Source organism: Halichoeres trimaculatus, unplaced genomic scaffold, assembly GCF_033239565.1.
Source record: "Halichoeres trimaculatus isolate MK-OKI-2021-1 unplaced genomic scaffold, fHalTri1.1 fHalTri1_scaffold_19, whole genome shotgun sequence".
Lineage (NCBI taxonomy): Eukaryota > Metazoa > Chordata > Actinopteri > Labriformes > Labridae > Halichoeres > Halichoeres trimaculatus.
Window position 1 is genome coordinate 16444872 of NW_027437197.1, and position 12979 is coordinate 16457850.

Sequence of the window (12979 nt, forward strand, 5' to 3'; positions counted from 1 at the left end):
CAGTAAACTACACATTTCTTCTCCTGACTTTTCTTCTTATTATTGTAACTTCTTTCTTTATAACTCAGACTTTATAGACTTTTTAAAAATTCTTTCTCAGAATTATAATTCTAACCTAAGAATTCAAGATTTAATCCAAGATTTTTTTAATGACGTTTCCTTGGAATTTTGAACTCAAGTCCCAAATTCTAAATTTGAGCTCATCATTGTTACTTAATTCTGGAATCTTAGATTTTGTTTACAATTTCCATCTTAAAATTATGACTTCTATCTCATATTTCTAACTTTTGTCTCAGTATTCCTTTGAGCTGTATACTCTTCAAGATTCTACATCAAAAATGAAAGAATGCTATGATGTTTCCTGAAATCACAGTTAAAGTGATTTAAATGAACATTAACCACTTAGGACCCAGCGTCCACATATTTGGGCATTACATTTCTGCCTCTCAGACCCATAATGCTTCATTTTTTTTAAACTTTGACCTATTAGCCACATTTAGGGACACTGCCCACATCATCTTTTGGTGAAATCACAACATTACAACTATTTTATGAAAAAACAAAACAATGTACTTAAGTACAATAACACTACTTACAAACAACTAATAGAGAACTCATAACAAAAATTATCAAACTTCCTGTTCAATGACTAAGTTTAGTTATGATACTTGTTAGGTCTTCATTCATTCATTTCATGAACCGCTTATCCTGTTCAGGGCCTTGGGTGGCTGGAGTCTATCCCAGCTGTCATTGGGCGAGAGGCGCAGTACACCCTGGACTGGTCGTCAGTTAATCACAGGACTGACACACAGACAGACAACCATTCACACACGCACTCACACCTACGGACAATTTAGAGTGACCAATTAACCTGGTGAGCATGTTTTTGGACTCTGGGAGGAAGCCGGAGTACCCAGAGGGAACCCACACATGCACTGGAACATCACACCAAAGGCCCACCGGCCAAGGTTCAAACCGCAGCACTAACTGTTGCTCCACCATGCAGCCCTTTATTAGGTCTTACTAATCCCAAATAGCAAAGTGAATTTAAAAAAATGCACACCAGACGAAAGCTCGGGTCTTAAGAGGTTAAGACAAATGAAAGGAGTGTAAACCTTCAGCTGTGTAAAAATGTGTAAAAATAAACTGATATATTGTTTTGCCTTCCAGTAAATGCTGATGGAGTTCCTGTAAAGCAGCTCTTTAGTTTCTGTCATAACCACATGTGGTCACATGGTGGCAATGCAGCATCATGATTAATGCATGACCAGAGGGACTGTCTGTGCACATGACAACATGACATGACGTGGCTGCTGTTCCTCGCCTCCTCACTGGATGTCACTGTTGAATCTGTGGATTTTTATAAACTGCACTACTGACCTTCACGTCCCCTCCCCCTCTGTGTCTGACAGGTCTGCATAGGTTTGCACCATCATGTGTGATGCTGATGCTGAAGCATGCATGTGTGAATGAGTCTGCATCCTCCTCCTCCTCCTCCTCCTCTTCATCTCATCTGCCAGCATCCTGCGCGCTGCATCCCTCCGAGACTGGAGGACTCGTCACTGCAGCCCGAGCAGCTTCAGCATCCCTCCATCATCCATCCCTCACAAGCTCCGAGCTGCACACACCCCCTTTCTCTCCCTCATTCCTCTCCTCCAGCATCCGTGTGTGTGACAGAGAGCCGCGGCCAAACAGCCTCATCCAGGGTTAGCTCACCATCCTGCATCCTTCTTCCCTCCCGCTCTGCTCGGCTGATCCTCTCTCATCATCACCTCTCCGAAGCTCTGGTTGTGAAAAATCAGGCAAGCTGTCTCTTCTTCCCGCTGAAGCGTCTCTTTGCTGGACAGCTGGTCTCCCACTGTCCCTGTGGAAGATGATCCTGTGGATGAAGACGGAGGAGATGGCGCTGGGGGAGCTGCTGGAGAGGCTGAGGACAGTCACCAGAAGCATAGGTGGGAGACATCGACACACTCTGACATTTATTATAAGAATCAGGAATATAGGAAAGGGTTAAAGAAAGATAAAAGAAGCTAGATTAAAAAAATGATCATCAAAGCGATAAGAAGGGCTGGTTTATTATTATTATCATCTTTTGTTTTGGCCCTGAGCGAGGCAGACGTTTACCAGTAATGACTGTTTTTATTACAGCTCCACCTTCTTACAGTTACCACTATATGATCCTGTGGGGAAGGCAGATTATAATTTTGTGACAAGAGGTTGAAAACACAACATTTTATGTGACTGTATGTTATTTTGCATGAATCTTTCGTGTGTGCAGACACAGACGTTTGCAGACATTTTGATTTGAGGTACAGTATTTGTATCTCATTGGCCTATTTCCTCAGTGCTCCACCCTTGAATGCTTACAGTATTTGCAAAGTGTTTGTTCTGAGACACTGACCTACATTTCAATCATATAGTTACAGGATTCTGATTTGACACATCACCTTTAACCCGAGCTTTTTGAGGTTTTTTGCACATCCCAAAATCTGCTGCAGGGAAGAATTTCAGACTTTGACTAATGATGCAGAATAAAATCCAAGTCATGCAACAGAAAGCTGTTGTGGAGCTGCTTTCAGCTCAGATATGAACCTTTCTCTGTCATGATGTCCATGCAGACACAATATATCAACAGCAAGCACAAGGATGATGTTTTTTTTTCTCTTTGAGTGATATTTTTGATGCTTTCTCTTGGGATCTGTTTATAGAGATCACCACTGAGCTAGTCTCTGCTATCTCAGAGCCAATTTCTCAAGCATGAATGCAGACACAGCACACACCTTTCATTTCATGCTGTGTTAATAACATTTCTTGAAGGTCAGTGATTCTGGCATCATTTAGAGATGCTCATTCAGCAGTAGAATATATGCAGAAAAAAGAGGGAGTGCTTTTATTTCCATGCTTTTATTTCTGGCCTGATTTATCTGATGCTGAGGCGTTTGCTGCAGTCGTTATTAACACAGCACACCGGGCTCTGCTTGCTTCCTCTTCTCCTCAGCACCAGAGCTGCTAAAGTAGTGAGTGGGTGGACTTCAGTGAGGAGTGGGGCTTAGCAACAACCAAGCCAGGGGAGTAAAACTGAACAGGTCAGGTGATGTTTTTCCAGATCAAACAGAGAATATCTCAGCAGAACTGGGTCATATTATTTTTATGGCTGTGAGTTTGTGACATTACACCAAAAACTTGGGACTGTCGGCAGCGCTATTTGACGGAAATGTGCTGCGGCAGGAGGATGAGAGCAGTAATCGGCTCAGAGAGAGACTCTAACGCTGATCGCTGAAGACAGCAGAGACGAGGAGAGAGTGAGGAAGAGAGGTTCAAGGAAACAAAGTCAACTGAGGATGAAAAAGGATTTAGCATTGTCTAATCTCGCTGCTCACTTCTCCTGTGATGAGAGGAAGGTGTGCTTAATGGTTTCCTCAGAAAACAACACACAGTCACACTATTAGTGTCTTTATTAGCTCCTTACTGTCCTGTTTCACACGCAACATCCTGAGAGACGATCAGGAACATCAATCTGCACCACACAGTCCAAGATCCAGTCCAGCCTCATATCAGTGAGGTCATTGGGTCAGTGTGTGGGCTGAGCTTTGTGCACAGTGGATACGTTTCTTTCTTGCGTCAGAACAAATGATGTTGATTTTTTGTGCACTGTATCTTATATTCAGAGGAAGAAGAGGTTAGATAATTATTCAGTTTTTCAGAGAGGAACTGAATAGTCTTATATATATCTTTATATATCTGCCTGTTTATAACCCAAGTTTTCAAATGAGATTATCAGCGCCAAAATTGGTTATTTCTGCATGTTGTTTCTCAGTGTCTGGTCAGGTTGGGTTTTCCAGGAAACACAAATCCACGTAGACTGAAAGTCACTTACCGTAAATGTAACTGCACCAGCCTGCAAAGGTTAGCAGTGAGTAGCCAGATCTTTCCGTTTTCTTAAAGAAAAGGATTTCTGTGATTTATTTTGTGGTAATGGTCGTCACTGGAGCTGGACTGTGAGACAGAAAAAGGAGGTCAGAGCAGAAGAAGAAAGCTAAACAGGAGAGTGACAGATACGTTACCTTATCGTTGTCATGCAAAACAAATACACGCCTTGGCTATTAAGTAGAAGGTGCTCATGGGAAATAGAGTCCTTATCCTGGAAAAGCACTACCAATTCTGGCCAAAGGTGTCACTTCAATCAGTGCCTCTTTTACGTTAGCATTGCTTCTAGCATACTGTATAAATCATGGACATAGTTTCCCTGACGTCACCCATCTATTTCTGAAACGTAAAAAAAAATGAAGCAAATCAGGAATCGCGGCCGTATTGGTGGTAGCAAGGGCTTTGCGTACAGCTATGTGGCGCCCATCTGTCATGTAACCAGAGCTGTGCCTCTGATTGGGCGAGCTCACAAACGTAATTTCTTTTGAACCGCTGAGTTAGAAAAAAATTCAGCCCATGTACAGTGTGTGCTGATCATAAAATTAGCTCTTCAAATGGGAGATGTTTTTTGAATCAGCCTGTAAATAGGTTAATTTCTGTTTGAAAAAAACAGCTGTTTTTTTGGCTTGGTGTCTATGTGACCTCTGGCACTTCCAGAGCCAGCCTCAAGCGGACACTCGAGAAACAGCAGATTTTAGCACTTCTGCATTGTCTCATATTCTTAGACCGGAGGTTGGCTAACAGCAACACTGCCCCCATGGTTTACCTTGGTACTACTCCGTTTGGCCCATGTCTGTAAGCTTTATGGAAACGCACAGAAATGCAGATGAAATGAGCACAGGGCACAGGCTGAAGGCTCGGTCCGTATCCATATCTGTAGTTAACGCTGAGTACAGATGAGTCTTGAGAGCTTTATCTCAACAAATTCCTGACCTTATATTCTGTGAGAATCAGGATAATCTTGACATTATTAACAGTCAATGAGTGACTGAGGCATTGTTTGACTCTCTACTTGTGCTTAGTGACGGGTATTGATAATCTGTTCCTGTTATCCAATCTATTGACATCATTAGCCTTTATGCTTAACGATTCCCTTATCGATTCTTTACTGTACACCAGAGCTGGACTCCCCCCCAAAAATACTTTTTTCTGCCTTAAAAGGAAAACAGTTATTAAAGCTCTGATTACCTGAGAGAAACCTGCAGAGCAGATGATAAACACTGACTTGCAGACAGTATCACAGGCAGCTTGTCCAGTCTCTAACTGGATGTTTGACCTACTTCTGGTTGATTTGAAGGGACACTTCCAGTTCAGAGAGTCACAAGTCTCAGATTCTCTTGCAGGAATGGTTTATCTGCTGCCCATACGGCTCTGGGGGATGTTTATCTGGCAGTGGAGATGACACATTACACATCTTTCTTTCTCTCTGCCTGTGTGAACATGAGTGAGACTGTCTTTTACAGTAGCGTGAAGCATTTGCCGTTGATCTTAAAATGGTCTCTTGAAGGTCACTGCAGCAGGAAGATAGTTCAGTGGTTAATGTTGATGCAGGGTTCTGATGCTGGCGGGGGTCACAGGGGGCCACAAAGGAGGGATCAGACCTGATTAACCAAAGAGGGGGGAGAAGAAGAGTCGGAGTTAGGAGTGGATCTGTGATTTTGTGTTTTTCTGCTTTCCTGCCTCATCAGTATGTGTGAGAGAGCGCGTCCCTCTCTCATCTTTATTCTGAGCTCATAAACTCAAAGCTGTTTTGGGCTTGCCAGCTTTAGCTGCACAAACAAAACCACACATACACACACACACACACACAGTCAAAAGACAGTCATTAACATGCTTCTTCTCTTTAAAGTGCACGCTTTGTGTTTGCTCTTCTTCCTCACTTACTGACCACTACGTCCACTCTGAAGTTTGAGAGTTATTAGGTGTTTGCGTTCTTTCCCAGGTCACCCAATGATTCATGCATGAGGGAATCCTGGGAGATAGAAAGAAGGGAAAGAAAAGGCAGATTAGTTAAGGAGTGGAGGAATATAATTAGCCCAAGCAGCAGAAGGGGATTTGTGCTCGACCGGCTGCCCTCCACTTCTCCCCCTGTTCACCCTTCCCCTCTCTCACCCTTCGCTGAGCTAGGACGAGGTTTGCATGACCATCAGTATGAGTTTGTGTTTGTGCAGGGCAGAGTTGGACTCATTCTCACCTCCAGCGTGAACACTTTTTGTCACAGAGGTTGTGCAGACAGTGACTCAGCTCTTTCTGCTCCTGTCGGCTTTGCACCAGAGCTGTTTCCTCGAGTTCCCAATGTGGCTCTGCAGAGGTGCGGACACCAGGCTGGACTGTTTTGCAGCCCGGGCAGACGTCTCCATGTGAAAGGCTTGATTCTGAGTGACCCAGAACATTTTAACAAAGAAGCTGCTTCCCATGCCTGCTTCTGGCTCCTGTGGTTTGGAGTCTATCAGAGCCTGCAGTGGGGCTTTGCAGGTGCAGCGAGGGGGGTCTTTGAGTGTGTGAAACCAGCAGCCAGCTCCTCATGTCTCTTCATGAGTTTCTACGTGAGGGTGGGGAGGCATCGTGCCGGATCATGAACCGGTTAAGTCATCTGATGCAGAACCTGGACATCTCTGGACTGGGTTCTACTTTTCCCTTCAGCCCTGCAAGCCGCAAGAGCTCCTGGAGAGACTGGGACGGTAAGAGAGAGGAAAGGAAGGAGACACTGAGCATGCCTGCAACTTTGCAGTGCTTGTAAAAACCACATACCTCTGAGAATATGTGCGTGTGTGTGTGTTTCATAAATTTCCAGTTGGATCTCTGGCCAGAGTTCTGCAGGGCATCATGCCCAGAGCCTCACAAGCTTCCATAGCTCCCTACTGAGCTGTTCCTGTGTATGTGTATAACAGTTTGTGTTTGTTTCTGTGTGTGTGTGTGTGTGTGTAGCTTCAGTTTCCAGCACACAGATCTCTGCAGCTGCACTGTTTTTTTCTTTTTTCCGTAGCAGTAAGAGATTCTTCAGCAGATGCAGAAACTGCAGCACACAGCGTCTCTCCAGCAGAGCAGCTGCTTTAAAGGAGAGAAGTGCTGATTAAAGCTGCTGAGTTTTCACGTTAGTGACACGTTGAGACCTCTGTTCCTGACTCTGCGTAGAAAAGGACTTTCCCCGGTGCCGCAGACACACAGAGGGGGAAAGGATGGTGAGGAAAGCCAGGAGAGGTGCTTCTCAGTGTGATAGTGGGATGCCGATGGTTCAGCTGAAGCCACGTGAGTCAGGAGGTGTGTTTGATGTTTCTGTGCGTCTGTGTCAGGGTTGGCTGCTCAGATTTGTCGAGTTGTATGTTAAAATATATGATCTGTGTTGCAGAGGTGACCTTGTCTCTGTGAGGCAGCCTCATTTCTCAGCTCGTCCCATGATATTTATGTTTGCTCTGCTCCTGCACCAATGTCACTGCATGCTATGGCTGTGTAGTATCTGTCTGCTTACATGAACGGGAGAAAAGCTACCTGCATTTTGCTCTTGTTTGCTTTATTCCTCCTGCTGTGAGGTTTCATGGAAAGTTTTCTGCTCAGTTAAAGTCGTTCTTTGAACAGAAAATTCATGCGGCAGAAACAGTTGTTGGTTTCTCTTGCTGAGCTCTGGGTTGGTGTAAAAGTCAGAAGAGATATCTTTGAAGTTTTTTTGGAGAAACAGAAGTGAAACATGCATTTATCATAAAGTTTTACAGAGAATCTAACCCTTTGCAGCCTATTAAACTCATGATTTATTAAAAGAAATGTCTGAAACAGATGGAAGTGAAACTAGAAGTGGTAACATTTTCCATCTAATGGACTGTTAATGGTTCTAAAATTAATGGAGCAAAACCAAAATATCATCAGCGTATTAATGGAATGAATTCTATTTCCTTTTTAAAACTCAGCACTTAAAACTGCCCATAACTCATATAAAGACTAATGACTGTCAGCTCTTACAGCTGATGTGTTTAAATGAATGTTTTTAGCCTGATGTGAATAAATGCCTCAGAAAAAAAGAATAATTTTGATGATAAAAATGTTTGTAGCTTAAAATACTCTCAATGTGAAAAACAACGCAGATCCTGAACCTGCGATAAATTCATCCTGATATATTTCCCCCACATCGCCCAGAGTGGAAAACATTTTTCTCGGACAGAATTAGAGTTTGCTGCAGAAAACTAACCACTTGTTTATTATTAAGGGACTATTGAGGAACAGGTGAGGTTTGATTTCATGAGTCTGTAATGATGGAACAAGGATGTCTGAGCTAGGGATAGACCGATTATCGGTCCGGGCCAATTATCGGGGCCGATATTTGGCATTTTAGGGCATATCGGCCTCTGCCATTTTCTTTAATCTGACAGCCGATATGAAACCCATTCAAAACTGTTTTGTTTTGGCTCTGCTGCTTCTCTGGACAGAATTCCTCCCTGTCTCCACTATGGAAGCCCTAGATGGTCATTAAAAATCAGTCATGTAAAACCAAACAAAAAATTAATTTAACTGCATTACACCTGTGTAAAAAGCAGCACAAACTCAATTTTGTCCAGTTTTATGGCAGTTACATTGAAATTTTGGAAAACTTTATTTACTGTAGAAAACTATTTATTTATTTATTTTTTTTTCATTTAACTTTATAAAACATGCTGCTGAGCCTGGGAGCTGTTTAATAAACAAATGCTTGAAGGCATTTGATTGCAGTTAAGTGTTGGAGTTTGTATTGTTCAAATTATTTTACGCCAATATTTTCACTTTGACTGCAAATTAATATCGGCTTTAAGTATCGGTTATTGGCCTCTTGCCTACTAATAATCAGTATCGGTATCGGCCCCAAAAAATCCATATCGGTCTATCTCTAGTCTGAGCACATGCAGTGACTGATTTTTACTGACATTGTTGAAAGAAATGGTTTCTACACGCCTTTTTTCTTTCATGGTTAATGAATGTAACAGAAAGAGCCTTGTTAGAGCCCAATATGTAACAACAACCTACAATGCAACAAACAAAAAAAAACAACCCAAAAATGTACAGAAAAAAAGTAATAAAACCAAAATGTGACTAGATGCTGAGCTGAAAATTAAAATAACGTTAAGCCCCAGCAACAGCTTGTTTCATTTTGATTCAGTTATTACATTTCAGGTTTTCTTGCTCACTTCCTCTCTGACGTTATGTTTGAACACAATAAATCAGCGTCTCCAAACAGGACTGTGACTTTGAAGCTCAGCAGTCCGTCCCTTTTGTTTGACCCTCTGACTCACTTTGAACTGTCCACATTTCCAACCCAACGACTCTTCTGTTAATCTCTCAAGGTTTATGACACTGATAACCCTGTCAGTGCCCTCAGTCATGGAGCAAACATGTTATATACAACCCCCATGTCCCTGAACATACAGGTTCACACACACACGCACGCCACTTCTTACCAAATCTGTTGCTTCAGCTCTTTTCGCGCTCTAAGCGAACAGGAGGGTGTCTGTGAAATGTAATCTAAATATCCATTCATTTCAGAAACAGGGTCGTTCTTTGAGAGGTCTTATTAGAATTAAGTCTTTCACTAACATTCAGAGAGAATGGGCTCTTTTGAGTGCTGTAAACAAGAACTTTGAATGCTTACAGTCTGTGAACAGTTAAATGGAGACGTAGGCCGTGTTTGGTAAGAATGGAGGCTTTGTGTTTTTGGTCCACATGTCATAAGATAAGGGCAAAGAAGAGCCAGAGATGTGTTAGTCTATGGAAATGAGAGCTGCTGGTGCTAGAGAACCGCTGTGACACAACACATGACATAACTAAACATGTTACAGAGAGAGAAAGACAGTCAAATCAGATGTGTTTCAGAGGTCAGACATACATTAGTGAAGCTGGAGGTATTGTTATTCAGGAGGGAGGGGTAACAGGCAGGTAATTGTCCTTTCAGGGGAGGGTTGCGGGAGCTACACTGTAGCTTTTGTCCACAGGGAAGGTAACCTGAGGTTGCAATAGGAAGTCCTCACAGTTACTGAGTGATAGGCTGTGGAGCACCTGCAGCCGGACAAGAGGAGAATGAGAGGCTGAGTGAAAGGTGGAGTCAGAATGAGAGCCGGGCTTTTAGACTGACACCTGCATGGAGGAAGAGCTGGAAAAGAGAAGGAGTGAAGAAGACTGGCAGAGGAGGATGGGAGGAGAGGAGACAGAAGACTCAGGCTTCATGTTTGAGGAGGATGAGATGGACTGGTTTGAGATTAAAGAACAGACTGAGTTTAGGTTGAGTGAGCAGAATAAAGGAGGAATAAGTCCAGAAGGGAGTCAAGCTGGAGAGGACGACGACTCTGAGCCTGATTCAGGGTCAACAGAGGATGAGGAATCAGAAAGAGGAGCAGAGATGAATGTGTGTTTGTGGCCTGTGGAGGAGAGTGGGGGTCATGTTCGGATCCCTCTGGATGAGGTGGAGAGATACTACAGATTCTCTCGCTGCTGCCACTGGCTGTGTGGTACGTAGAGGTTCTCCTGCAACTCTTTCTGCCTTTGGTCTTTCCTTCTTTGCCAATTGTTTCAACAATTTCATGGATCTATTGAAACTATTTGATTAGGCTGATTTACATGATTGTTGTTCCTTTAAAAAAATAATGTGGTAATTAGTACCTTGATGTGAATGGGAGGTTTAGTGATAACTGGAGAACTTGTGAAATATATCCTTTGATTTTGAGAGGACATCCAAGTTCTCAAACTTAATCCTAGATTTGGCAGTTTCCATGTTCATGAAAAAGATGCTTGTTTTGATTAATGGAAAGGACACATTTCAGCCTTCAAACAACTTTTACTTCAAGTATTTTTAAATACCGCCTCTAAACGGAGTGGTATACAGCGAAAAATAGGAAACTGAGCAAGAATTTTTTTTGTCCTTTAATATCTTTAAATGTAACATTTTTATGGACTTGTCAGGGGTGAATTTTGCTAAAATTAAGTCAAGCTGTTTTAGCTTGAAATAAAACAAGCATTTGCTTAGATTTCAGTTCTGACGTGTAGAAAACAGTCCCAGGATGCTTTGTTATGTGGGAAGTGCAGCATGGACAGAAAAAGCTCATACAGATGCAAATAAGCATGCAAACAGAAAAACTGTTTATGTTCACTGCAATGATGCATGAAGGAATGATTATCAATGTCAACAGAACTTTATGCATTTGATTATTTTTGCAAGATGGTCCAAACATTTGTTCTTATGATGCATATATAACACTGAGAAATGTAACCTCACAGTTGTCTGCAAAGATTCTAACATGGTTCAGCTCAGAAGGGCCACAAACATCGAGCACTGCTCTTTCTAACCCTTGTCTGAACCCTTCGACCCCTCGTCCCCTCCTGTATGATGTTGCATCCACTCATCTGTTAATGCCTGGCCTCATTAGTGCTTTGTTTTGTTTCTGTCACTCCTCCTCCTCCTCCTGCGGCTTTAAGCCCCTTACTCCCACTTGTTGCCCTCCCCCATGACTCAGTTTGTGGGTCTGTTTCCTTCTCATTTTTCCCTCATTTCCTTAAAATTCTGACCCAAAAACATAAGGAGGGAAATTTTCTCAGAAGCATTTCATATGAAAATGCAGGGTGAAGGTGTGGCAATTCAAACTGTTTAGATTAACAATAATCTTAAATCTTGCTTCTAGACGAGTCCAAACTTAGTTTTCCCCTTGCGTTGTTCTTGCCCTTAAGGAGCCTTCTTTGCGTGTCCTGCTCTGGTCCAGTGTAATCTGTGTCAGTAGTGGCAGGCTGGCACTCCAGGTGTGTGACTGTGACCCACTAACGTTTGACTTGTCACCCATAAACGTGAGCGTGAGTGGATGGTAATCTCCGTCGTTAAGCCTTTTAAAGAACATTAGCTCGTGAGCCTGTACACACCAGCTGTAGTGTGTGTGAGTGTGTGTGTGCGTGTGTTTACATTGAAACAGTATTTGTTCATGGTTTGAAAACAGGGTAAGATCAAATCTGTTTTTTATGACAGAGTTAGACCCACAAATGCTTTGCTATCTTTTAATTATCAGCTTTGTCGTGTAATCTAATCAAATGTTGGTAAAATAATCACTGAAACTCACTCAAAATACACAACTGAGCTCTTGTCTCCCTGCTGAGAGGTTCTGGCCCTGCTGTGACAATATACAATCTTTTGTATTCATTTTTTTGGCCATCTCTCCCAGCTGCTTGTGAAATGATCAACAGTTTCTGGCGTTTGAAATCACAAAGAAGATCTGTGCAGTTTCGCTGTTTGTCCATCCTCTCCTGTAAGAAATACAGCACTACCTGAAACTGGTTCATTCTCCTTTAAATGTCCAGGGGGGATTTCTAATATTGGATAACACGACATGAACCTACAGTGGACATTTTGAAGTAACACTAGTGAAAGAGGTGAGGAAAAAGGACCGGAAGAGGAAATAGTGAGGGAAAAAGGGAGTGAAACTCAAATCTGCCATCCTGGAGGAGGGGGTTTCTGTAATAGAATAGCTTCTTTTTTGGTGGTGGTGGCAGGGTTTGATCTGATATGTGTGGGAGCCACTGGGGGCAAGGTGTGGCAGGGTCACAAAGAGGAAACTGGTGCAGGTCTCTGTGTGAACTTGAAGCTTTGTGCAGATGACTGGACAGCTGCTGCGCTGCGTCCTCAGGGCTGTGAGCGTCCAGCTCAGCTTCCCAAACATCACAGTGAGGTGATTTATTAGGTCTCATTTCTACTGGACTGACTCCTAACAGGGAGACATTTGGTGTGTACACCTTTGCTTGAGGTTAATTGAAAAGAACAGAAGAAAAGGAAGCTGCATCTCAAATAACATGAAGCAGCTGGAGACTCTGATTAATATAGGTCAAGTGAAAGTTGACGCAACAGCCCTTTAATGTACTGTCGATATAAAAAGTTTGGCCGATATTATTATTGCTGTTGTGGCCAACAACCAATATTTCCCAATACCAATATTGGTGAAAAAAGAATCAATAAATCAATCTTGACACAAATGATGTATCGAAGTAGTCCAGAGAGAAAAAGTGGCGCAATCATGAGAAAAGACGATTGTAGAAAGGACCATAGGATGTAACGCCCAAG

The 12979-nt window shown here is 42.6% G+C and overlaps 1 protein-coding gene across 2 annotated transcripts in view; it reads left to right on the top strand.

Moving 5' to 3' along the window:
- The first annotated feature begins 6122 nt into the window (after positions 1 to 6122).
- The window catches only part of LOC141808186 (guanine nucleotide exchange factor DBS-like), a 29036-nt gene continuing 22179 nt past the window's right edge, over positions 6123 to 12979 (top strand). Inside the window, exon 1 of one of the 2 annotated variants that reach the window (XM_074694613.1) lies at positions 6123 to 6608. In XM_074694613.1, coding sequence (XP_074550714.1) covers positions 6452 to 6608 — 157 coding nt within the window. In that variant the 5' untranslated portion in view covers positions 6123 to 6451. The remainder of the gene's footprint in view (positions 6609 to 12979) is intronic. The other variant, XM_074694612.1, reaches the window with a different exon arrangement.